General features: G+C 36.0%; 1 protein-coding gene across 1 annotated transcript; it reads left to right on the forward strand.

Moving 5' to 3' along the window:
• Window positions 1-5,610: 5,610 nt before the first annotated feature.
• LOC121265693 lies at window positions 5,611-8,421 on the forward strand. The gene is made up of 5 exons (XM_041169381.1): window positions 5,611-5,839; window positions 5,901-6,650; window positions 6,736-6,937; window positions 7,271-7,805; window positions 8,023-8,421. The coding sequence occupies exons 1-5, from the start codon at window positions 5,611-5,613 to the stop codon at window positions 8,419-8,421; spliced, it is 2,115 nt and encodes a 704-aa protein (XP_041025315.1).
• Window positions 8,422-25,701: the final 17,280 nt, after the last annotated feature.

Here is a 25,701-nt window from a genome sequence, read left to right on the forward strand (position 1 = left end):
TGTCTTGGGTCAAGCCGAATCTTCTAAGTTAGTCTAAGAACAATGCAAATCAACAATAGAAAAATTAAGCTAAAAACATGATTTAGAGGTTACTAATCATGTGTGAGGTGATTAGTACTTCTTAACTCAAGTTAGAAGCTTAACCATGGTTAGGTGGGAACCCTAGAGGCGTGAGGCACATCTTGGACTTGAGGGAAATCAATGGTATGGTGTATGTGGGTTTGAATTAGAAGGAGAAAAATAAAAGACAAGGCTTTTGGGCCTTGTGAGTTGGGCTTGTTGGGCCATTTGTGTAAGCTTTGGAGGTGGGCTTGGTTGGGGGTTATTATACTTCTTCCCTCCAATCTAAGATGGCCCATGGGGGCTTGGTTAACCATTAACGAAGAAAAAAAGATTAAAATGCATGAGCGGTCAAATCCAGGGAGCAAAAGCATGGGACAAACTAGTATTTTCTTTCACTCTTTTCAAAGGGAGTACTCTGAACTTGTACAATTTGAGACTACAAATATCATTTAACTTGATCAAAATAAGGCACTTTTTAACTACTGATGGGCCAAATATACACCCACTAACTTGAACCTATGAAATGGGCTTGAGAATTGGGTTAGAATCACTGAATTTTAGGAAACATTGGAGTCACCCTATATCGCTCAGAAGCCAACCGAGGTCTATGCCTCCAAGAACAATGTTTTACAATGCACACACCACCCATCTTAGATATTTGCTCAACTTACATGTATGGGTGAGCGTCGGCTTAGTCGGAGTCGGATTCCCTTAAATATGACTTCACTCCAACTTTGTCAGAGTTTAAATCCAAACTCCGATTTCGACTTATGTAGACTCCGATCCAACTCTGACTTCGACTTGTTGGAGACGAGTCGGATTTGGGCTTCCAATTTTGGACTTTTTTTAGCTTCATATTTAGCCCATTTTAAAAAAGAATTTTTTTTAGGCCTTCAAATTTCAATTTTTTCAAAAAATTAAAAATTAAAACTAAATCATTCACTGCTAATTTACTTCTATACTAATATCTAACTTATTTTTATACTAGACTTATACTATAGTGTCTAATTACATATTATCATACTATAATATTACATATTATTTTTAGTGTCTAAATACATATTATTATACTTTAGTTAATTAGTATATATTTTATTAACTTATTATACTAGACTTATTTTAAATACTAGTATCTAACTTATTTCTATATTTGATTATGTATGGTAGTAATACTATAATATTTACATATACTAAAATATCATTAGTCTATTTATATTATAGTATAAGTATATTATTTTATAATAATAAGCTCATAATAGTATATTATTGAATTTAACTATATAAGTTCTAGTTATATAACTATTTAACTATAATAGTATATATGATAAATATATAGATAAATACATATTTTTATAATATATATACAATATTAGAGTTGGAGTGGGTCCAGCAACACCTCCGACTCCAACTGAAAAATTAAAAACAAAAATCCGATGCTGACTCCGTTTTGTCTGAGTTAGAGTGAAGTCGGAGTAAAGTCGAAATGGAGCCAAATTCGGAGTTGGGTTTTGAACTTTTACTCAGTCCTACTTAGAGGTGTACAGAAACCGACGGAACCTGTCGTCGGAGTCAGAAACCAGGTTCATATAGCCAAACCGGTTAATATAATATATATCTTAAGTAAAGCAACACAAGTTCACTTAAGTGATTTAAATGGTGTTGGAAGAAGTATAGAAAAGAACTCGCTGGTGTTTTTCCTTTTGTGAAGCATTTATTCAGATTAGATTGAATTTTCCAAGGATGTCCCAATGCATGTACCAGTACGGAGATGGGCACAGCGTTGAAAATCGTGAAAGTAAGGACCGAGTGTTAACATTACTTATTCATCCCATCCCTCTACCTAGAGGTTGATGAATGATTGATATATATGCATGCGTAATTGAAGCTTTGACTTCAAAATTACGTTATTTGACAAGTCACATCTAGCCCCTTACAAAGATACGTGATGTAAAAGCCAAACCCAAACTAGCTTGGTTTGCTTAAACATGAATAAGACTGTGTTGTACCGTAGATGTATTGCTTGCTACACTTAGTTGAATTTGTTGTGTATGCCGAAACCGAGTTGATTACTCGAATATTTTCAAATTTTATGAACAAAATGAATCGGCAGAATTTTTAGATGTCGTGCATAAATTGTGTACTACAGAAAGAAACTCGCTCACAAAATGCCAAAAAAACAAAAAAGTAAAATGCCCAATCTTTTAAAATATCTTTTAAATATACTAAGTTAAAGTTTCTTTTAAAAAGAAGCTAAAGTGAAAAAAATATCTAGTCATCATTTTTGTAGAAGCTAGCGTACTCATTTCATTTAATCATTATAACTTTTATTCTTCTCTCTGTTCTCGAACTGAGTAGTGGTTTTTTCTCCTGTCGTCGTGTAGGGTACTGTTTTACGCTAGTTGAGACTTTTCTCTCCCTTTCTTAGGGTGTTTCCTCTACTGGTGGTTTTGTAACAACCAAGCCCAATATTTCCAAGGATGAAATTAATACAAATAATCTTATTATGCCTAAATTAGGTTTAATGAGCCAATGCTATCGAATGTTGACAGGCTATTATTTATTTAGGTTTGTGCCATGTTGAGCCTAAATTAGACTGTATATTATTTATTTATTTAAATTTTAAAATATTGTCAAAAATATTTATTTTAACATATATTATTATGGATGTTATCCAACCTATTAATAACATGTGTAATTTTAATTGAGGTTAATAATAATAATATTATTATTATTATTAATTATTAATTATTAATTATCATATATAACCGAACCACGTTGAAATGTGAAACCATTGCAGCAAACCAATCATTTCAGTTTAGCCCCACGTACGTTCATCTTCTGGCTTGAACTTCTTGCACCTAGGGTTTCATATATATATATATATATATATATCCGTAGGTTTTAAATTCACACACAACAGTCCCTTATACATAAGTCTCCACCTAAAAAAAAAGTCTCTTCTTTGGTTTTTCTCTCTCGAAAGTTTTCTCTTTCGTGCAAAACTGAAGGTAGAGTAATAGTGTCAACTTGGGGGTTTTTTTGTGATACGAAGGTGGCTATAGAGGGATATGATGGAGGAACTAGAAAAGCAATGGGAACAAATGACTCTCACGAAGGAAGAAAGGTTGATGATTGAATTGGATGTAGAAGAAGCAGAGGCAGTTCAGCGGAAGGGTGATAAGTGTTTGATAGGGAAGGTCTGTGTTGATAGGGCTATAAGTAAAACAGTGATTGCTTCAACAATGGCGAGAGTCTGGGGTCTGAGTGAACCAGCTACTTTCATGGAAGTAGGTCTGAATCTATTCATACTTGCTTTCAATAACCATGCTGATAAACAGAGGATCAAGGAAAGGAGACCTTGGCTGTTTGATAATTGCTTATTTATAATTCAGGAGTTTGATGGGGAGTCCCGACCAACTAAAATGGTCTTTGACCATGAAGCTTTCTAGGTGCAAATGTATAATTTGCCTCTGGCTAATATGACCTGGAATACTGGTTGGAAGATAGGCAATTCAATAGGAAAGTGGTGGAGATTGATGTTGATGAGGACGGAATTGGGTGGGGAAAATCCTTCAGGATGAAAGTGGATTTGGACTTAACAAAGCCAGTAGCAAGGGGAAGAACAGTATGCATCAATGGAGTTAAGGTTTGGATACCCTTTAAATATGAGAAGTTACCACGATTATGTTTTACTTGTGGATGTATTCTGCATCACACTTTGTTGTGTCAAAGTCTGAAGGAAAAGGGTGATGGCAATACTACATAGTTTGGGACATGGCTGAGAGCAGAAGCTGGTGGGTGACGTATGTTTTCTAATTTTGATGGTTTTTTAGGGAAGCCTAGTGTTGTTGCAGAGTCCAGCAGTATGAACTTTGATGTGATGAAGATGGTTCATGGTCAGGCAGATACGATGGTGACTGAGAAAGTAGAAACAGTGGTGACTGGAACTGAGAAAGCAGTTAGGGTGGTGATTGGGGCTGAGAAAGCAGTTAGGGTGGTTACTGGGGCTGAGAAAGCAATTACTTCTGAAGAACTGATTATGGTTAAGAACCAAGAAGAAGTTACCAAAAACCAAGGAGCAGTTGATAAAATAGAAGGGAAAGGCTCTAACTGCTTGGAAGTTTCAAAAAGTGTAGCAGTTAATGTAGATAAGGGTGGAAGCAGTTTACATGAGAAGGGATTAGTAGCTAAAAAGGTATCTGGTGGTGAAAAGGTTTGGTTACATGAACATGGGATAGAGATTGAGTGGGGGCCCATTCATCATGGGTCAGCAGTTTGGCAAGTTGATAGCAAGCCCACTGAGGACATGATTGAACAGTATGATGAGAAACTAACTGCCAGAAAGGAAATATTGGCTCAAGATTGTGTGCAAGATCGAAGTAACCTACAAAAATTAGTCTGGAAAAGAAAGGCACGAGAGAAAGGTATACAACCAGTGACTTGTTCTGTCCAACTAAGGAAGAAACGTATTTTGAGAGAGGGTGGAGAAGATGGCAGTGACAAATCTCCATTCAAGAAACTAAGAGATGCAAAGGGAGTCTCATTTCTTGAAAAAACTGATGAATTGGCGGAGGTTGCTCAGCAACCCCGCCAACAACAATGAAAATCTTAAGTTGGAACTGTCGGGGACTTGGGAACCCCAGACAGTTCAGGAGCTTTACTTCTTGATAAAGTATAAGAAACCCAATTTGGTCTTTTTAATGGAGACCAAACTCACTGCCAATAAGTTTGATTCTTTAAAAGTTAAATTGGGATATCAAGGGTGTTTTGTGGTTGATTCAGTTGGAAGAAGTGGGGGTTTAGTTCTTTTGTAGAAGGAAGAGGTAGATGTGGAGATTATAAATTACTCACATAGTCATATTAGTGGCTGGGTTTTCAATAGAGAAACTAATAATACATGGATGCTTACTAGATTTTATGGTAATCCAGAGGTGAGTAACAGAAAAGGATAGCTGGACTTTATTGGAGAACCTTCGACCACTAGATGATCATCTATGGTGTGTTGTAGGGGACTTTAATGAAATAATTTCCCAGGAAGAAAAGTTTGGAGGCAGTATGAGGAATGAAAATCAGATGGAACCTTTCTGACAGACTTTATTGAATTGCAGGTTGTGTGATCTGGGGTGGAAAGGTTGTTTATATACTTGGTGTAATAATCATGTTGATGTATCTTTCACTAAAGAGAGGCTAGATAGGGTAGTAGCCAACCCTAAATGGTCTGAGAAATTCTCTGATTTGGTTGTTGAGGTATTGGCAGTATGTAACTCAGACCATAGTCCTCTTTTATTGAACTGTAGTGAAAGTCATGAACATATTTTTGTTTTCAAAGGCAAGTTTAAATATGAAAACTGTTGGGCTCTTGAGGAAGATTGTGCTCGAGTTGTGGAAGCAGAATGGAATCGAGATAATGGGGGTGGAGAGGCAATTGGCAGGGCGTAGGAAAAATTAAGGGCTTGTCAAACAGCCTTAAGTAGATGAAGTAAGCATATTTTCAGGGGAAGAGAAAAACTGATTCAAGATAAGACTGAACAGATTAGGAAAATACAAATGGAGGAGGATATGCACAAGGTGGAGGAATTAAGAGCAGCCAAGAAAGAATTGGAAACTATGCTGGAACAGGAAGATCAGAAATGGAGGCAAAGAGCTAAGTTACAATGGTATCAAAAAGGGGATAAAAATACCAAATATTTCCATACATGTGCAACGGAGAGGAAGAGAAGGGGTTTCATTACCAAGATTAAAGATCAAGATCAGGTTCTACGATATGGAAAAGAGGGTATTGAGCAAGCATTTATCGATTACCAGTGGTGGATAATGTTCTGAAGATATAAATGCAGTGGTGGATAATGTTCAGACTAAGGTATCAGATCAGATGAATGATGCCCTTGGAAGAATATACACAACAGAAGAAGTAGAATTAGCTCTAAATCAAATGTCCTCTTTAAAGTCACCAGGACCAGATGGATTTGGTGCAGGTTTTTTCCAACAACATTGGCATACTGTCAGGGATGAGGTCTGTGCCGAAACTCTTAACTTTTTGAACAATGGCTCCTTTTCCTCTTCTTTGAATTATACATACATTGCATTGATTTCAAAGGTTTCCAAACCTGATGCAGTGCAGGAATTTAGACCCATTAGTCTTTGTAATGTTCTTTATAAAATTGTTTCAAAGACTATATCAAATAGATTAAAGAGAATTCTACCTAATTTAGTTGCAAGCAACCAAAGTGCTTTTATACCAGGTAGATTAATCTCTGATAATATAATGGTTGCTTTTGAGGTTCTTCATTCTATGAGGACTAAACAAAAATGGAAAGTGGGGAGTATGGCTTTAAAATTTGATATTTCAAAAGCTTATGATAGGGTCGAATGGAATTATTTGGAGGCTATGATGGTTAAACTTGGCTTTGAGCAGAAATTTATTTCTTTGGTGATGATGTGTGTGAAGTCAGTAAAGTATTCAGTCCTAGTAAATGGGAATCCTACTGGTGAGATTGTTCCAAGTTGTGGTTTGAGGGGATCTCCCTACTTATTTATTATTTGTACTGAAGGTTTGACTACTCTAATCAATGCGGCTGAGCTTAAAGGTTTGATTAAGGGTGTGAGTGTTGCTAGAGGAAGCCCAAGAATTAGTCATCTGCTCTTTGCAGATGACTATGTTTTATTTTGCAGAGCAAGGAGATCAGATTGGGATAATTTACAACATCTTAAGGACCTATGAAATAGCATCTGGTCAGAAGTTAAACAGGAACAAGACTTCAGTTTTTTTTAGTACAAATACATATGCAAGTTTTAAGCAACAGATTGTGAATGACGTAAGGGCAATAGCATGTGGGAGCTATGAAAGGTATTTGGGATTGCCATCTAATGATTGGTAAGTCAAAGTATAATTCCTTTAGATGCATTAAAGATCGTATATGGAGCAGAATTTCTTGTTGGAAGAACAACTTTTTAACTACTGCTGGTAAGGAAATTTTAATAAAAGATGTCTTGCAAGCCATACCAACTTATACAATGAATGTTTTTAAGCTTTCCAAGAGGCTTTGCCACGAAATTTCTGCCATGTTGGCTAATTTTTGGTGGGGGAAAAAAGATAGGAGAGGGGTGCATTGGAAAAGCTGGAGTTTTATGGGAAAGGCTAAAATTGAGGTGGGATGGGATTTAGAGATTTAGAAGATTTCAATTTAGCACTACTTGCTAAAAACAGTTGGAGGTTTTTGCAGAATCCAGATTCTTTAGTTGCCAAGGTCTTTAAAAGTAAATATTTCAGCAAAGAGAGTATACTTGATGCAAAGCTAGGTAACTCCCCATCATATATTTGGAGAAGCATTTGGATGGCTAGAGAGGTGTTGCAAGAAGGATTAATTTGGCGTGTTGGTAATGGTAAACAAATTAGCATATGGAGACACAAGTGGTTACCAAAGCCCTCAAGTTTTAGTGTTCAATCTCCAATTTCATCTCTTGGAGCTGAGGCAAAGGTTTATGATCTTATTGATGAGGAGGTTCATCAATGGAAGGAAGAGATTATCCGAGCTCATTTTCACGAAGAAGAGGCTGCAATGATCTATAATTTACCTATTAGTATCAGAAGGGGGCAAGACAAACAGATCTGGAATTGGAGTAAGGAGGGGAAATTTTCTGTTAGAAGTGCTTTGCCTACTACAGCATCATTATGCAGGAGGCAAATTTGTGAAGATTCTAAGTGTTCGATATGTGGTAGTGCTGAAGAGACTATTATGCATGTGTTATGGCAATGTCCTACAACTAATGATATTTGGACTGAATCTGGTAGTGTTTACAGAAATGGACAGTTACTGGAAATAATTTTCTGGATCTATGGGACAAGCTGTGCTGCCATCTAGACAAAGAAAAGTTGGAGGAAACTTTTCAATTTTGAGGGGAATTTGGCATCGAAGGAATAAGTATCTTTTTGATAACCTGTTTCTTAATCCTTCACAGGTAGTCAAAGATGCTTTGCAGCTAAATGAATATAAAGAAGCTCAAAAAAAGAATGGTGGGAGATTTGTTGCTGAAGGAGGAGAAAGAACATACCTACAGAAGTGGAGGAAGCCAGCAGAAGGGATTTTCAAAGCAAATTTTGATGCTGCTATTGATGCTCAAAAGAAGCTTCTTGGACTGGGAATAATCATCAGAGACTGGGAAGGCCAGATTGAGGCAGCTTGTAGTGATCAAGTGCAGTTAGTATCAGATTCTGCAATGGCTGAGAGCTTAGCTTTGAGGAAAACTGTGCAATTATGTTATGATTTAGGCCTTAATAAGGTGCAATTTGAAGGAGATGCTTTAGTGATTGTGAATTCAGTAAACAAAGATGAAGAACTTTGGACCTGGTATGGGTAAGTGCTAGAGGATGTTAAGCAGCTTTTCAAACTTATGTTACATTGGAAAGCCTCTTTTATTCGTGGGTCTAGTAATGGGGTAGCTCATTTGTTAGCTAAGCAAGCTTTATCTAGGGTTGGTTGTAAAATTTTGGTAGAAGAGGGTCCTTCTGTGATAGAGGACTTGGTTGTTTCTGAAATGCTTTGTGCATGACTATTTTGAAGTTATGAAATGTGTTGCAGTTTATCCAAAAAATAAAAAATAAAAAAACAGTTCCTTATACAACTAGGGTTGCCACTCAACCTCCCGTCCTTCTCAAACTACCCGACGTAGAGAGACCTCCACTACATGATCCTCTATGTCCAAACTGAGAGGAAAACTACAGTTCAGCCAGTCACCAGCAACCCACCATCGGATCGGGTGGAGAAGAAGAGCCCTAGCCCTTCCTAATGAACAAACAGCATGCATTTAAGTCGTGGAGGACTCTCGTTGTCGTCGCTCGACACCACCACAACTCCGACATGAGTTACCTCACTCCTTCACCGCAGCCAACCACAGGGAACCACCAAAATTAGCCCTCGAGACACCGACGCAACCTTTGTTCTTTCTCATCAAAACAGAACACAACCATGAAGGCCAAAGCTCTGATTCAACCACCCCGTTCAAAGCATCACCATGTCCAAAAGTACGCTGATGCCCTGGACAACCATCGTAAGCCAACAGCCAGCCACGTCTCTTCCACCCCGTGCCGACTTGCATGCCGAGAACCACCGTAGGAGGACCCATACACGTAAACCCAATACCCCCACAACCTATCGCGTTGGAAACCACCTAGGTAAACACAGAAACCGCCATCCGAGGACTCTCCGTCAGACAAGATCTGCCGCACGTCCTCCCCGTAAGTTCCCTATTGCAAACTCTATTCATCTACTTTGATTCTTGGTTTAACAGCACTCCATGGTTTCTCTCTCTCTCTCTCTCTCTAACTCTCTCTATCTCTCACTGCATCACACCACCATGCTTAGAGGAGCCTCCTGTTGCGCCGCCGTCACCCCAGCTAGTCGCCAGAGCTGTCGTACCGTGCTGCTTCCCTTGTGAGTCCCCTACTATCGCACGCCCTTCCTTTTCAAACTATGTTTGTCCCGTGTGTTTCATGAAAGAGTAGCCACTCTTTATTTCATGATGTGCCCATGGGCCTTAAGCCTATTCGGCCAAGAGCTTATGTGATGGGAATCAAGGTGGGCCTAGTTTTAAAGATCCTTTGCAAGTTCTAGATGGGATAATTACAAGATCAAAAGCTAAGAAAATCAAGGAAGTAAAGCAAGAATTGGTGCAATCCACTTTGAATGAAACTAGCAAGAGCCCAACTCACAAGTTGGCTCTAAAGAAGAAGAACCAGTTTTGATCCACTTGATACATGTTGTGGAAGACATAACTTAGAGTTATTGTTTGGGCCTATTGTTATTGAAGACTTTCAATTTATTAAAATCATTTAAAGGATTTATTTTATTAGTTTAGAATAAGTGGACTTGAGGATGCTTGACCCACATATGTTTTACTTCTTATGAACTAGAATTTTTGGAAAGGCCATGTATTTTGGCCAATGGCTTATTTGGAAAGTTACTTTTTAGGAACTAGGGTTTAATGAGGTACTGTAGCGAGTTACTGTAGTTGCGGTGTTGTAGCCGCGACACTATTCATCCAGGGGTAGTTTTGGAAGAAAGGGCTTTATTTTGGCTAAGGTTTTAATTAGGTTTAGGTTTAAATACTATTTGTAGCCTCATTTTAATTAGTTTATGAAATTTGATAAATTTATTCATTGTAAGTTGAGTTTATCTCTTCTTGTTCTTGATTGAACTTTTGAACTTATCAAAAGTAAATCACGACCTTTGTCGCGTTCCTCCTCGTAATCTGGGTTCTTAAGACAAGTTTTTCAATGGGTCTAGATTTTAATATAATCTAGGTTCTTGAAATGAGTTCTTAACGGGTCTAGGTTCTCCATCCATTGACTTGATTTTGACTTTCTTGGGTGAGTTTTCAAATTGATTGTGGGTTCAAAGGATTCTATTCCCGTAAATTCATATCATTTGGTATTCAGAGCAAGATTTCCAATCAGGTATGATTCTATCTTTAATTCTTGCATCTTTAATTTTGATTCTAGGGTTTCATTGTTCTAGGGTTGGAAAAAAAATGAACAAAAAGTAGGCTGCCGAAATTCTTAGGGTTTTTCATTTATCTGAAATTTGCATCACCTAGGGTTTCAAAATTCTAGGGTTTAATGCATTTCTAAGTTTATCAATTGCTTGGAGTGTTGTTCCATTGATTCTCTTCTATTTCGTTGTCAATTCTTGTGTGTTGAATTCAATTGCTTTATTTTTACAATTGAGTCACTGTTTGTGATTGAGTTAGAGAAGAAAAAGGAAAAGAAAAGAAAAGAAAGGAAAGGAAAAGAAAAGAAAAGAAAAAAAATTCAAAAACAAAAAAAAAAAAAAAAAAAAAGAAGAAGAAGAAAAGAAAAAGTAGCATATTCAAAGGTTGCTACATAGTTACAACAAAGAGAAAGAAAAATATTTGTTGATTGAGCATTATCATCAAAGGGGCAGAATATATCTTTCTAGTTCTTGTTTTATAATTACTTTTTCCCTCGTATAAATTCCTTGAGTCTCGTGTCATTTTATTCCTTCCTTGTTTCTTGTTTCTTAGATCTATATTACTGGTTGGAATAATACAAGGTTGTATTGTCTTGATTTAGTTCAACTAGTTCTTAAAGAACTTGAGCGGGAAAACTATTAAGGTAAAAAGCAAGAGAGTGTGAGACTATTATCGGGAAAAAGCCAATTAAGAGTGAAACACGAGTGGAGTGCCATTATTCGAGTGTAAACACGTAAGGGAGTGTGTGAGGTTTTCTACTAACATTATTTTTGTGCAGCACATTACGATGTCTCATAGGAGTGACTCATCACCAAAGGAGATGGTAGATAACTCATCCTTTGTGTTGCAAGCCATGCAACAACAGTTTGAGCAGTTGAACTTGGTGTTGGGTGAAGTGAGGGATATGATGGATCATCAAGATACGGTAATTCAAAATCTACAAGGCAGGAGAGATAGGAGGTGACGTGAGTCTAGTGTTGAAAATGGGTATGAAAAAGAAGAGTATGTTGATTCTCTTGTTACTAGGTGTGCACTCAATTCACAAATTAAGATGGATGATACAGAGTAGCAAAGCGAGAATATTTTTCATACTCGATGCCACATCAACAACAAGATATGTAGTATGATTATTGATTTGAAGAGTTGTATTAATTTGGCTAGCACTACTCTAGTTGAGAAATTGAATTTACCTACCTTGAAACACCGTAGACCATACATGTTGTAGTGGTTGAGTGATTATGGGGAGGTTAGGGTAAATAAGCAAGTGCTAGTTTCTTTTTCAACTGGGAAATACTAGGATATGGTGCTTTGTGATGTAGTGCCTATGCATGCTGACCATATTTTGTTGGAGAAGCCGTGGCAGTATGATAGGAAGGTGATCCATGATGGGTTAAGGAACATGTACAATTTTAAAAATGATGGAAAAACAATCAAACTTGCTCATTTAACTCCAACATAGGTCCATGTGGACCAATTGAAACTGAAAAGTGAGGTTGCTCAAAAAAGAAAGAGTGAAAATGAGAGTGATGAAAAAAGAAAGTGAGAGTGAGAGTGATCAAAAAAGAAAAAATGAAAAAGAGATTGAGCTAAAAAGTAGGAGTGAAAGTGAGATTGAGTTGAAAAGTAAGAGTGAATGTGAGATTGAGCTGAAAAGTAATAGTGAGGCCGAAATGGAGAAAGAGAGAAAAATGAGAGAGAAAAAAGAAAAGGGTGAGACTGAGACCTCAAGAAAAAAAGAGAATAAGTTGAAAAATAATTGTGAGGTCGAGAGTACAAAGAAAGATGAAGAAAAAGGGAGTGACAAAAAAAAAGAGTGAAAAGAAAAAAGAGTGTGAAAGGGAAAAAAAGAATGGAAAAGAAAAAGAGAGTGGAAAGAAAAGAAAGAGTGAAGAAAGTGAGAGAAAAACAAAGAGAAAAGTGAGTTTTTATGCTAAGGCGAGTCTTAATACTAATGAATTTGACGTATCTTTGCCTAGTATTGTTGTCTCTTTGTTGCAGGGATATGAGGTCGTATTTCCTAGCGGTGTGTTTAGTGAATTGCCACCTATTAGAGAGATAGATCATTACATTGATTGTGTGCCGTGTGCGACAATTCTTACCCGACCTTTCTTTGACGAACATGAGTCCTTGAAGTACTTGAAGGGACAAGGTAAGTTGAATAGAAAGCATGCCAAGTGGAAGGAATTCATTGATACCTTTCCTCTTGTATTCAAATACACACAAGGTATGAAAAATTTTATACTTGATGCTTTAGCAAGAATGTATGTCCTTATCTTCATTTTAGATGCAAAATTGTTGAGACTTGACTATGGTAAGGAATTGCTTGCTAATGATGATGACTTTGCTAGTGTGTATGGAACATGTGAGAAGTCATCGATTGGTAAGTTCTATAAACTAGATTGGTACTTGTTTAGAGAGAATAGATTTTGTGTGCCTACTAGTTTTATGCGTAAGTTGCTTGTGTGTGATAGACATGGTGGTTTGTTGGGTAACTTTGGTGTAAGGAATACTTTCTTTGTGTTGCATGAACGTTTGTGGGAGTATCATTTGCCATTCATTGACGTGTTGCATAAACGTTTGTAGAAGTATCATTTGTTATTCATTAACGTGTTGCATGATCGTTTGCGGGCGTATTGTTTGCCATTCATTGAGTTTGCATATAATTGGAGTGGTCATTTTGGTGTAAGGAAAGTTTTTTGTGTGTTTCATGAACATTTGTGGGAGTATCATTTGCCATTCATTTAATTGTTACATGGACGTCTGCAGGAGTATCCTTTGCCCTTATTAGAGTGTGCATATAATAAAACCTTACATACCACTATTTCTTATTCTCCATTTGAAATTGTTTATAGTTTTAACCCACTTACTCATTTAGCTTTGATGCTTTTACTTGTTGATGACAAGAGTAGCTTGGATTAAGCTTTTCAAATTCTGAAGAAAATTAATGAAAATGCATATAAAGTGGATCTTCCAGGTAAGTTTCATGTTTTTGCTATTTTCAATGTTACAAACCTTTTTCCCTTTGATGCAAGTGGAGATTTGAGGTCCAATCCTTTTGAGGAAAGGGGAAAAATGAGAACCAAGGTGAACCTAGTTTTAAAGATCATTTGCAAGTTCCAAATGGGATAATTACAATATCAAAAGCTAAGAAAATCAAGGAAGTAAAGCAAGAATTGGTGCAATCCACTTTGGATGAAACTAGTAAGCGACCAATTCACAAGATGGGCTCAAAAGAAGAAGAACCAGTTTTGATCCAGTTGATACATGCTATGGAAGAAATAACTTAGAGTTATTGTTTGGGCCTATTGTTATTAAAGACTTTCAATTTATTAAAATCATTTAAAGGATTTATTTTATTAGTTTAGAATAAGTGGGCTTGAGGATGTTTGGCCCACATATGTCTTTCTTCTTATGAACTAGGGTTTTTAGAAAGGCCTTGTATCTTGACCAAGGGCTTATTTGGAAAATTACTTTTTAGGAACTAGGGTTTAATGAGGTACTGTAGCGAGTTACTATAGCCGCGGTACTGTAGCGTGGCACTATTCATCCAGGAGTAGTTTTGAAAGAAAGGGCTTTATTTTGGCTAGGGTTTTAATTAGGTTTAGGTTTAAATACTCTTTGTATCCTCATTTTAATCAGTTTATGAAATTTGATGAATTTATTCATTATGAGTTGAGTTTATCTCCACTTGTTCTTAATTGAACTTTTGACCTTATCAAAGGTAAATCAAAATTTTTGTGGCGTTCCTCCTTGTAATCTAGGTTCTTGAGACAGGTTCTTCAACGGGTCTAGATTTTAATATAATCTAGGTTCTTGAAACGAGTTCTCAACGGATCTAGGTTCACCATTCATTGACTTGATTTTGGCTTTCTTGAGCGAGTTTTCAAATTGATTGTGGGTTCAAGAGATTCCATTCCCGCGGGTTCATATCATTCTGGTTCCTAAGTGGGCTTCCTTACATGGGCCTTACGTCTTTCCTTTTTTTTTGAAAGGGGCTAATTTTATAAACTGGTATATGGTTTTAATTGGGCTTGGACTCATGTGGGCTTGATTATTTGCAGTTGGGTTGTGCTTAACATTTTAAGTTGAGTTGAATTTTATCAAATAAATATATTAGTCATAAGCTCATTTTTATTAGAAAATGCTTAAAGAATTTGAAATGTATTTTAAAGTATACTATTGAGCCTATTATTTTATTTAATATTCCCCTTTTTCTATTTAACCAGATTTTAATAAAATTATTAAGTTATATTTTAAATAGAAATTAAGAAATATGTTAAGGATATTTAAATGATATTAAAACTGAATAATTATGTTAAGAAAGGAAACATATTTTAAGAATTTGGTTTTTATGACTTATTTAAAATAGCCCAACTATTCTACTAAATTATAATATGTTATTAGTATTTAAGTAATTTAAAATATCAGGATTTATCGATTATGGTGTTAAACAAAGATCTATTTGACTATCTTCTAGATTATGAATTTAATTAAGTAGGATATTAGCACAAGTTGTTCCTAGACAGATTTAGTGATAATCAATACTGCGTATAGGTGATGAGCTACGAATTGAGATTCAAGAAAAAGCACAACGAGATAAGTAATTTAATCACAAATTAGGATCATCACAATTTAGCTTATATAGATTATAATTAGCGCTAGTTCTTTGACAGTTATTTTTATGTATCACTTATGTCATATGCAAACATGTCATCCAACATAGCATACGATCATGTCATTCCACATCATGTTCAAATTCAGAAATTATAATTATGTATGAATTATGTCATGCGTCTCATGCGTATAAGACACGTAAGCTATCTTAAGTCCAAGTGTAAGATAAGATTAAATCAGTTAATCAGATGACCATTCAGATGCATGGTACCAATACAGTTCAGTTTCAGAGTGGATGTGCAAGCCACGGACTCAAGCGTGGTCCATCATAGTATGCCAGAATACTATCAGCAGCTCCCTTCACGACCGCAGGACGTGGGGCCGGTGCACAACCTCGCACACAGGGTTAAGTGTGTTGGCCAATCAGATAAGTCAGTTAAGTCAGATTAATCAATTAATTCAGATAAATCAGTCATGCATAACATAAACATTAGTATGAACAGTCATGAATTTAATGTAAGTTCTTAGCAGGAAAACTTTTATGAAAATCTTATATTTATTATGTTTACGTTGTGATGGATTGCTTGCTGAGTTTTCAACTCATTTTAGTTTGTTTTTATATTTTTAAACCACCCAGGCGAGGATGATGAACATGAGCAGGCAGGCTAGGATTAGAAGGAGCATTTGATTTAGTTTTAGACTTTCTAGAATAAAATTTCTTTTATGATATAAATTTATTCAGTTTATTCATTTAAGTTTTTGGAAGACATTTTATTCGACAAATCTTTTATGAAATAAATGTTAATTTCGTGTTATTAAATATGATATCTCTTACCAGATTTATTTTCTGAAAAACACGTGACACTCCTAGCCTACGAGAAATGGGTGTTACAATTTGGTATCAGAGCCGGTCAAGAGATTCTGTAGACTTTTGAAAAGAAAATTAGTATTTTATTAATTCTAGGATAAGGTCACCTAGGATGCTCCTAACCCGCTCGAGAGTTATTCGAATATTTTTAGATTTGGATAAATCGCTTATTAGCTCTCAATAGATAGCACTATATGTTATTGGTTAACTTAGAATATGACACCTGGCACCAGATAATTTTATGTAGCATAGATATGTAGAATTTTATGGATATTACGTGTATTGTGGGTTTTGTGTTAACATATATGGTTACGACAATGTAATTGATTGAAGGAATGTGAAGTTAGGAAGCTTTTGCTTTTAAGATTGATAGTGTATCTGGTTCATGAGAATGGATGGAGATTGAATTATATTTGATGGAGTCTTATTTAAGGAAATTTGGGAATTTAGTTAGTAGGTTTTGGAGTTATGGCGTAAATTTGCATGTGGTGTTTTGGTATTTCATGACTATTGATGGAAGGTATGTTATGTTCTTTAGGTAATATGATTTATCTCGCCTAGCATGAATGGGATAAAAAAATTATAGGAAAATTTCAAATATTGTGGTGTTACATAGCAATAGAGTTATAAAAGGAAATTGTGAAGTCAATATATTTTTGAGGTGTGGAGACTTAAATTTTATAAAGAGAAGATGATTGATTTAAGTATGTGTATGCATTAGATGTACACATGATAGGTTTAATGATCGAATGAGCACAATAGGAGTGCGATGAAATATTTGGAGTTGGTTAAGGTCGCTAAATGTATAATTGAGATACATGTTAATGGACTACACATGAATGCTAGACAAGCATATTAAGAGTGACACATTGGAGATGTGGGCCCAAAACCCATAGGCCAGGATTGTAGTGGTAATTCATTTTTAAAGATTCTAGTATCGAGACATTTTTAGAGACTGCGAACTTTGAAAAGTTTTATTCTGTTATTATTTGAAGTTATTATTTTATGTGAATAATTTATTTTAGTATGTTATGTGGAGAATTTTTTTTTTTTTTTTTTATGTGGAGATTTTTTTATTATTATTTTACTTTATGTGGAGACTGTTACTTACTATTTATTGGAGTAAGATAATGGTTTGGGTGATACTATTATTAGGTTTTTAATCAATCTTGTTGTCGAGATTTACATTTTTGGATTGTATTGTATTTTCGAAGTGTGTGATGGTTGACAGTAAGTGCACGAATGTGTACGTGTAAAAGGATTAGGAAAATATGCGAGGTTTAGAAATAAGTAATGGAGGACTAAAATCTTGAAATGTTAGACTCGACTAAATGATCGAGGATTTAAAATGGAAACATGAAAAGAATGTGACGGACAAGTATGTAGGTTGCTTGAGGTACCAGCAAATTTCGAGAACGGAATTTTTATAAAGAGATAAATTTGTAACGACCAGGCCCAATATTTCCAAGGATGGAATATAAATAATCTTATTAAGCCTAAATTAGGTTTAATGAACCAATGTTATCGAATGTTGATAGGCTATTATTTATTTAGGTTTGTGTCATGTTGAGCCTAAATTAAACTATATATTATTTATTTATTTAAATTTTAAAATATTATCAAAAATACTTATTTTAACATATGTTATTATGAATTTTATCCAATCCTATTAATAACATGTGTAATTTTAATTGAGGTTAATATTATTATTATTATTATTAATTATTAATTATTAATTATTAATTATCGTATAATGAACCATGTTGAAACGTGAAACCATCGCAGCAAACCAATCATTTCAATTTAGCCCCACATACATTGTCTTCTGGCCTGAACTTGCACCTAGGGTTTCATATATATAGATATATATATATATATAAATATATATATATATATCTATATCCGTAGGTTTTAAATTCACACACAACGGTCCCTCATACAACTAGGGTTGCCACTCAACCTCCCGTCCTTCTCAAACTACCCGACATCGAGAGACCTTCACTACATGATCCTCCATGTCCAAACCGAGAGGAAAACTATAGTTCGGCCAGTCACCAGCAACCCACCATTGGATCGGATGGAGAAGAAGAGCCCTAGCCCTTCCCAATGAACGAATAGCATACACTCAAGCCTTGGAGGACTCTCCCACCACGACTCATGACATGAGTTACCTTACTCCTTCACCGCAGCCAACCACAAGGAACCACCAAAATTAGCCCTCGAGACACCAACGCAACCTCTGTTCTTTCTCATCAAAACATAGCACAACCGTGAAGGCCAAACCTTTGATTTGACCACCCCACTCAAATCACCACCGTGTCCAAAAGTACGCCAATGCCCTGGATAGCCACCGTAAGCCAACGGCCAGCCACATCTCTTCCACCCCGTGCCGACTTGCATACCGAGAACCACTGTAGGAGGACCCATACACATAAACCTGATACCCCCACAACCTATCGCGCTGGAAACCACCTAGGTAAACATAGAAACCGCTGTCCGAGAACTCTCTGTCAAACAAGATCCGCCGCACGTCCTCCCCATAAGTTCCCTATTGCAAACTCCATTCATCTACTCTGATTCTCGGTTTAACAGCACTCAATGGTTTCTCTCTCTCTCTGGTGATGCTCAAAGGAGCCTCATATTTCGTCGTCGTGACCCCCGCTAGTCGCCATGCCGTGCCGCTTCCCTCGGCGAGTCCCCTACTATCGCACTGCCTTCCCTTTCAAACTATGTTTGTCTCGTGTGTTTCATGAAAGAGTAGCCACTCTTTATTTCATGATGGGCCTGTGGGCCCTAAGCCTATCCGACCAAGAGCTTCTGGTTCCTAAGTGGCTTCCTCACATGGGCCTTAGGCCTTCCCCTTTTTCTGAAAGGGACTAATTTTATAAACTAGTATATGGTTTTAATTGGGCTTGACCTCATGTGGGCTTAATTATTTGCAATTGGGTTGTGCTTAACATTTTAAGTTGAGTTTAATTTTATTAAATAAATATATTAGTCATAAGCTCATTTTTATTAGAAAATGCTTAAAGAATTTGAAATGTATTTTAAAGTATACTATTGAGCCTATTATTTTAGTTAATATTCCCCTTTGTCTATTTAGCCAGATTTTAATAAAATTATTAAGTTATATTTTAAATAGAAATTAAGAAATATGTTAAGAATATTTAAATGATATTAATATTTATTAGATTTCTTATAAGATTGAATAATTATGTTAAGAAAGGAAACCTATTTTAAGAATTGGGATTTTTATGACTTCTTTAAAATAGCCCAAGTATTCTACTAAATTATAATATGTTATTAGTATTTAAGTAATTTAAAATATCAAGATTTATCGATTATGGTGTTAAATAAAGATTTATTTGACTATCTTCTAGATTATGAATTTAATTAAGTAGGATATTAGTACATGTTGTTCCTAGACAGATTTAGTGATAGTTAATACTGCATATAAGTGACGAGCTACGAAGTGAGATTCAAGAAGAAGCATAGCGAGGTAAGTAATTTGATCACAAATTAGGATCATCACAGTTCAGCTTATATAGATTATTATTAGCGCCAGTTCTTTGACAACCATTTTTATATACCACTCATGTTTTATGCAAACATGTCATCCAACATAGCATACGATCATGTCATTCCGCATCATGTTCAGATTCAGAAATTATAATTATGTATGTATTATGTCATACGTCTTATGTGCATAAGACACGTAAGCTATCTTAAATTCAAGTGCAAGATAAGATCAGATCAGTTAATCAGATGGCCATTCAGATGCATGGTACCAATGCAGTTCAGTTTCAGGGTGGCTGTGCAAGCCACGGACTCAAGCGTAGTCCACCATAGTATGCCAGAATACTATCAGCAGCTCCCCTCGCGGCTGCGGGATGTGGGGCCGGCGCACAACCTCACACACAGGGTTGAGTGTGTGGGTCAGTTAGATCAATCAGTTAAGTCATATCAGTCAGTTAATTCAAATAAATCATTAATGCATAGCATAAACATCAGTATGAACAATCATGAATTTTAAGCTCTTAGCGTGAAAACTTTTATGAAAACCTTATGTTTATTATGTTTACGTTGTGATGAATTTCTTGCTAAGTCTTCGACTCATTTTAGTTTTTTTTTATGTTTTTAAACTACCCAGGCGAGGATGATTAACACGAGCAAGCAGGCCAGGATTAGAAGGAGCAGTTGATTTAGTTTCAGACTTTCTAGAATAAAATTTCTTTTATGACATAAATTTATTCAATTTATTCATTTAAGTTTTTGGAAGACATTTTATTAGACAAATCTTTTATGAAATAGATGTTAATTTCATGTTATTAAATATGATATCTCTTACCGGGTTTATTTTATAAAAACCATGTGACACTCATAGCCTACGGGAATGGGGTTTTATAGGTTTCCTCTTAGAGGATGGCGAATGATTTAAGTAATATGTGTGAGAAACTCTCTCACTGAGGAAGAATCGCCAGAGGTGTTTGTGGATACTGACTTATTAGGGGATGTGATTGCAAGAGGTAGGGCTAAGCAAAAATTCGACAATCCGACTCCGAATCCGACTCCGACTCCGACTTGTCGGAGTCATTGATGAACCGACTCCGGCTTTGCTCCGATCTTACTCCGACCCTCCAACTCCGCCTCCGCCTCCGACATGCCCTCCGACTCCGCCTCCGCCTCCAATTTTACACATATTTTATAAAAAGATGTGTTTTTCTATATATTAATTATTTAAATTTTATACAACTATATCTTATATAGTTAGTTAAACTCAATAATATACTAGTTAAATAATATATTTATACTATAATATATAGACTAAATTGACTAATAATAGTTTAGTATATGACTATATGTAAATATCATACTATTACAAATTTACAATATTACTACCATGTAACACTAAATTATTAATGTATAAATATAATAGCATATAATACTAATGTATATATAATATACTATAAACACTAAGATGCATAATAACATCAACATGCAATATTGTAATACTAATGGTAAACACTAATCTATAAATTTATAATAACATATAATACTAATGTATAATAACTAAAGTATTATTCATATAAATTACTAATAGTATTAATTACAATATATAAATTAGTAAACCACTTTAAGCCTATATATAAATTACTATATAAATCACTATAGTATTAATTACTAATACTATATTACTATATGATACTATTAACTATAGTGATATACTAGTATTAGACATTAGTGTACTAATACAATCAGTGCTATAGTTAGTATAATATTTATACTAATACTATAATATAGTTATACTAAATTAAAATCACTATAGCAAATACTAATATATAATTATGCTAATCACTATAACTAATACTAATACTAATATAGACTATAGTTATAACTTATAGTATTATAACTATACTAAATCACTATAACTTATACTAATATAGTTATACTAAAATTTAAATCACTATAACTAATACTAATATAGTTATATTACTATAGGGTACTATTAACTATAGTGATATATTAGTATTAGTATACTAATACTATTAGTATACTAATACTATTAGTGATATAGTTAGTATAATATTTATACTAATACTATTATATAGTTATACGAAATTAAAATCACTATAGCAAAAGTTTAATCAAAAGTTAGTATGTTAGTTGTTTTATTTAGTTGTATTTTTTGTTATAATCAAAAGTTTAATTAGTTTAGATTGCAATGTTGAGAAAATTGAAATTTGAAAGCCCACAAAAATTTTTTTTTAAAAAAAAAGTGGGTCAAATATGAAGTTAAAAAAGACAAAAAAAAAAAAAAATCGGACTTCGCTCCAACTCCGCTCCAACAAGTCGGAGTCGGAGTCGGAGCAGATTCTGTACGTATCGGAGTCGGAGTTGGAGGTCGGATTCGACCTCCGACAAAGTCGGAGTCGGAGGAAACAGTCGGTGCTCAGCCCTAGCAAGAGGGGAGCAATATCTGTTCCTAAAACTGTTCACCAATCGTCATTTTAATAGAGAGGCTTTCAAGTAGACTATGCGACGTATTTGGAGACCTGGGAAGATCATCAAAGTTAGGGACCTCACCCCTGCACTCATGATAGTGGAGTTTGAGGAAAATCGGGACAAGGAAAGGGTGTTATGTGATGGCCCATGGACTTTCAACAAACAGTTAGTCCTCACAAAAGAATTTGAAGGCCAATTACAGGTTCATGAGATTATTTTCACAGAAGCATCGTTTTGGATTAGGGTGCACGATCTGCCTATGATGGCTTCTAATGAGTATGTGGGAAGGCGTATTGGTGAATCATTGGGTAGGGTACTTGAAATTGATCTGGATCAAGATGATTTGGCTTGGGGAAGTACATGTGAATTAGAGTTAGTCTGGATATTACTAAACTGTTGTTGCGACATAAGAAAGTTTCTTTAGGGGCTCAGAGAGATTGTTGGGTTCGTTTTTCTTATGAACGGTTACCGGACTTCAGCTATCAGTGTGACCATTTGGGGCATGGCCATCGGGATTGTGGGAGTTGGAAAGCTTGCCAAGATGCTGACCCCTCTGCCACTTTCCCGTATGGGCAATGGTTGAGAGTGGCGCTGTCGTCTGGTTGGCTATGGTTATTCCAAGGATAATGTTTCAGCGAGAAAAAAGGGCACTACTGCAGTTTTAGTGGAAGATCAGGCTAAGTTTTCAAATGACAAACACAGTCTAACGGTCGAACTTAGGCGATAAGGTTCCAAAAGTCTCTGAATTTCAATAGCACAGGATATTAGTTACGAATTTGGAGGTTTCTACGGAAACAGGGGAGGTGCAGAAATCTCGTGACGAAGAGTGAATTAACGGCTATCATGTCAATGATGTCGTTTTATATGATGTAACCACCTCAACAGATATTATCTCGGGCCTATCAAAAGGTAAAGGCAGTGCTATGGGCCCAATCACAATTGAAGCCTCCCGTCCTGTTGGGCCTATTCCTAAACGAAAGAGCCGTAATCCCAAGACCACTTTAATTTTGAACATGACTGAGAAGGTTATAACGGTCAAGTTATCAAAGAAGAGGGAAGCACTTCTACTGGAAGAGGGTGATCTTAGAGCTTCAAAGAGACTATCTTTGAACTTACCTCAATGTTTGAACAAAGATGGTGTGAATGATGTATTGGCAGTGGCTAAGAGTCAGCCCCGTCGGGAGCCATGAAGTGCTTAAGCTGGAATCTTCATGGGCTTGGGAACCCACAAGGATTGCGTACACTTCTTGACCTCATCAAGAAAGATCTCGACATTGTCTTCTCGCAGGAGACAAAGGTGAATTCTAGTGTTATGGAAAGGTACAAATTTCGATTGGGTTATGTTAATTGTTTAACTGTAGACTGTCGTGGCAAAAATGGAGGTTTAGTGCTCATGTGGAAATCTAAGGTGAACTTACATATGATTAACTACTCCTCCAATCACATTCATGCTCTGATTAAATGTGATTTGGATCAAGGAAGGGATTGGATGCTTTCTGGTATTGATGGTCATCCTGTCACAGCATGTAGGCATGAAACTTGAGACTTAATGCGCCTTTTGTTTAATTCTGTTAGCTGTCATTGGTTACTAATGGGAGATTTTAATGAGATTTTAGAGCCAAAGGAGAATTTTTTTTTTTAGGGGGGGGGGGGGGGGGGGGGGGGGGGGGGGGGACAAGAGACCTAATGGCCTTATGGAGCCTTTTCATTCTATTATGTTTGACTATAATTTGCAGGACTTGGGGTTTAGTAAGGGCCCTTTTATACTTGGTGTAATGACAGGGAGGGTAATGATAGAATATGTGAAAGATTGGATAGATGCTTAGCATCTTCTGAATGGGTGGACTTATTTCCTGACTTTGAGATTACTCACGGGTCTGTGTCTTATTCAGATCACATACCTGTCTGGTTAAATACTGAGGGTGTCTCACAGCAAAACAGAAGGAAGAAATTGTTCAGGTTTGAACCTATGTGGGTGGGCCATATAGATTATGAACAAATTATAACAGATGTGTGGCAAGACAGGTCTGGTAATGGGAACATGACTGATACCATGAGAAGAATTAAGGATTGCAGCAGTAAGTTGGCTGGTTGGAACCGTACCTCTTTTGGTTTGGTCCACAAAAGTTTAGCTTCAGCAAAGGAAAAACTACAACAACTGCAGGAATTAGACCTTAACTGTGCAAGAACTGAAGATCTCTATGCTGCTAGAAATGATTTCCAACTTTGGTTGGAGAGAGAGGAACTATTGTGGAAGCAAAGGTCAAGAGTATTATGGCTGCAAAGTGGGGACAAAAACTCCAAATACTTTCATTCTAAGGCCTCCCAGAGGAAAAAGAGGAACTCTGTATTGAAGCTTCAGGATAGTGAAGGCAATTGGAGAGAAGGTGCAAGTAAGGATAGCCTAATTACAGATTATTTTAAATCCCTTTTTTCATCCTCATCAAAAAGGGGTGATATGGAGATTTTAGAGGATATGGAACATAGACTCACACCTGAGATGAATATGGAGCTGGAAAGGGAGTTTACAGCTGAAGAAGTGACATGTGCCTTGAACCAAATGCATCCAAACAAAGCTCATGGCCCTGATGGCATGTCCTCTCTCTTTTTTCAGAAATATTTGCATTTAATTGGAGGTAATGTTGTTGCTGCAGTTCTTAATGTTCTTAATACAGGTGTATTTCCTGAGGGTCTTAATCATACATTGTTAGTATTAATTCCCAAAAAGAAGAATGCTATTCATGTTTCTGACTTTAGGCCAATTAGTTTGTGCAATGTCATGTACAAACTAATTTCTAAAGGTATCACAAATCGACTTAAAAGTGTTCTCATTTCCATCATTTCTGCTACACGGTCTTGCTTTGTACAAGGCAGACTGATCACAGATAATGTCCTTGTGGTATATGAACTTGTGCAATTCCTAAAACAGAAAAGAAAGGGGAAGAATGGATTTATGTCCTTGAAGTTGGACATGTCAAATGCCTATGATAGGGTCGAGTGGGACTTTTTGGAAGAGATCATGTTGAGGCTGAGTTTTAGTAGCAATCTGGTTAGGTTGATTATGCAGTGTGTAAAGTCTATCTCTTTCTCTGTGATGATAAATGGAGTGTCTTCTACTCCTATTGTACCTTCTAAAGGACTTAGGCAAGGGGACCCTCTATCCCCTTACCTATTTTTATTATATACAGAGAGATTAATAAGGTTGCTAAGACAAGCTAATGGGTTACGTACTGTACCTGGGATCAAACTGTGTAGGGGAGCTCCTCGAGTTAATCATCTACTGTTTGTAGATGATTCAGTCATATTCTGCAAGGTTGATGTGGCTACTTGTACAAATATTCAGGAGCTTTTGTATAAATATGAAATGGTATCAAGTCAAAGAATCAATCAAGATAAAACCTCAATGTTTTTTAGTATAAATGTAACAGAATCTATCAAGAGGAGTATCTTATCTATGTGGGGCGGGGGGGGGCAGTATGAAAAATATTTGGGATTGCTTCCTGTTGTGGGGAAATCAAAGTCAATAGCATTTGTTGAAATTAGAAGGAGAGTATGGAAGAAATTGCAGGGATGGAAGGATAAGTTTTTGTCTATAGGTGAAAGGGAAATGTTAATAAAAGCAATGGCTCTTTCTATCCCCTCCTATGCAATGAGTTGTTCTAAAT

Source organism: Juglans microcarpa x Juglans regia, chromosome 5D, assembly GCF_004785595.1.
Source record: "Juglans microcarpa x Juglans regia isolate MS1-56 chromosome 5D, Jm3101_v1.0, whole genome shotgun sequence".
Lineage (NCBI taxonomy): Eukaryota > Viridiplantae > Streptophyta > Magnoliopsida > Fagales > Juglandaceae > Juglans > Juglans microcarpa x Juglans regia.

What these genes read in the sequence shown, in the direction of transcription:
- LOC121265693 (XM_041169381.1), top strand. Translation starts at nt 5,611, where the DNA reads ATGGAGGAGGATATGCACAAGGTGGAGGAATTAAGAGCAGCCAAGAAA. An exon ending in TCTACGATATGGAAAAGAGG is followed by an intron (nt 5,840 to 5,900) that starts GTATTGAGCAAG and finishes ATATAAATGCAG; the next exon opens with TGGTGGATAATGTTCAGACT. An exon ending in CAATGCGGCTGAGCTTAAAG is followed by an intron (nt 6,651 to 6,735) that starts GTTTGATTAAGG and finishes TTTATTTTGCAG; the next exon opens with AGCAAGGAGATCAGATTGGG.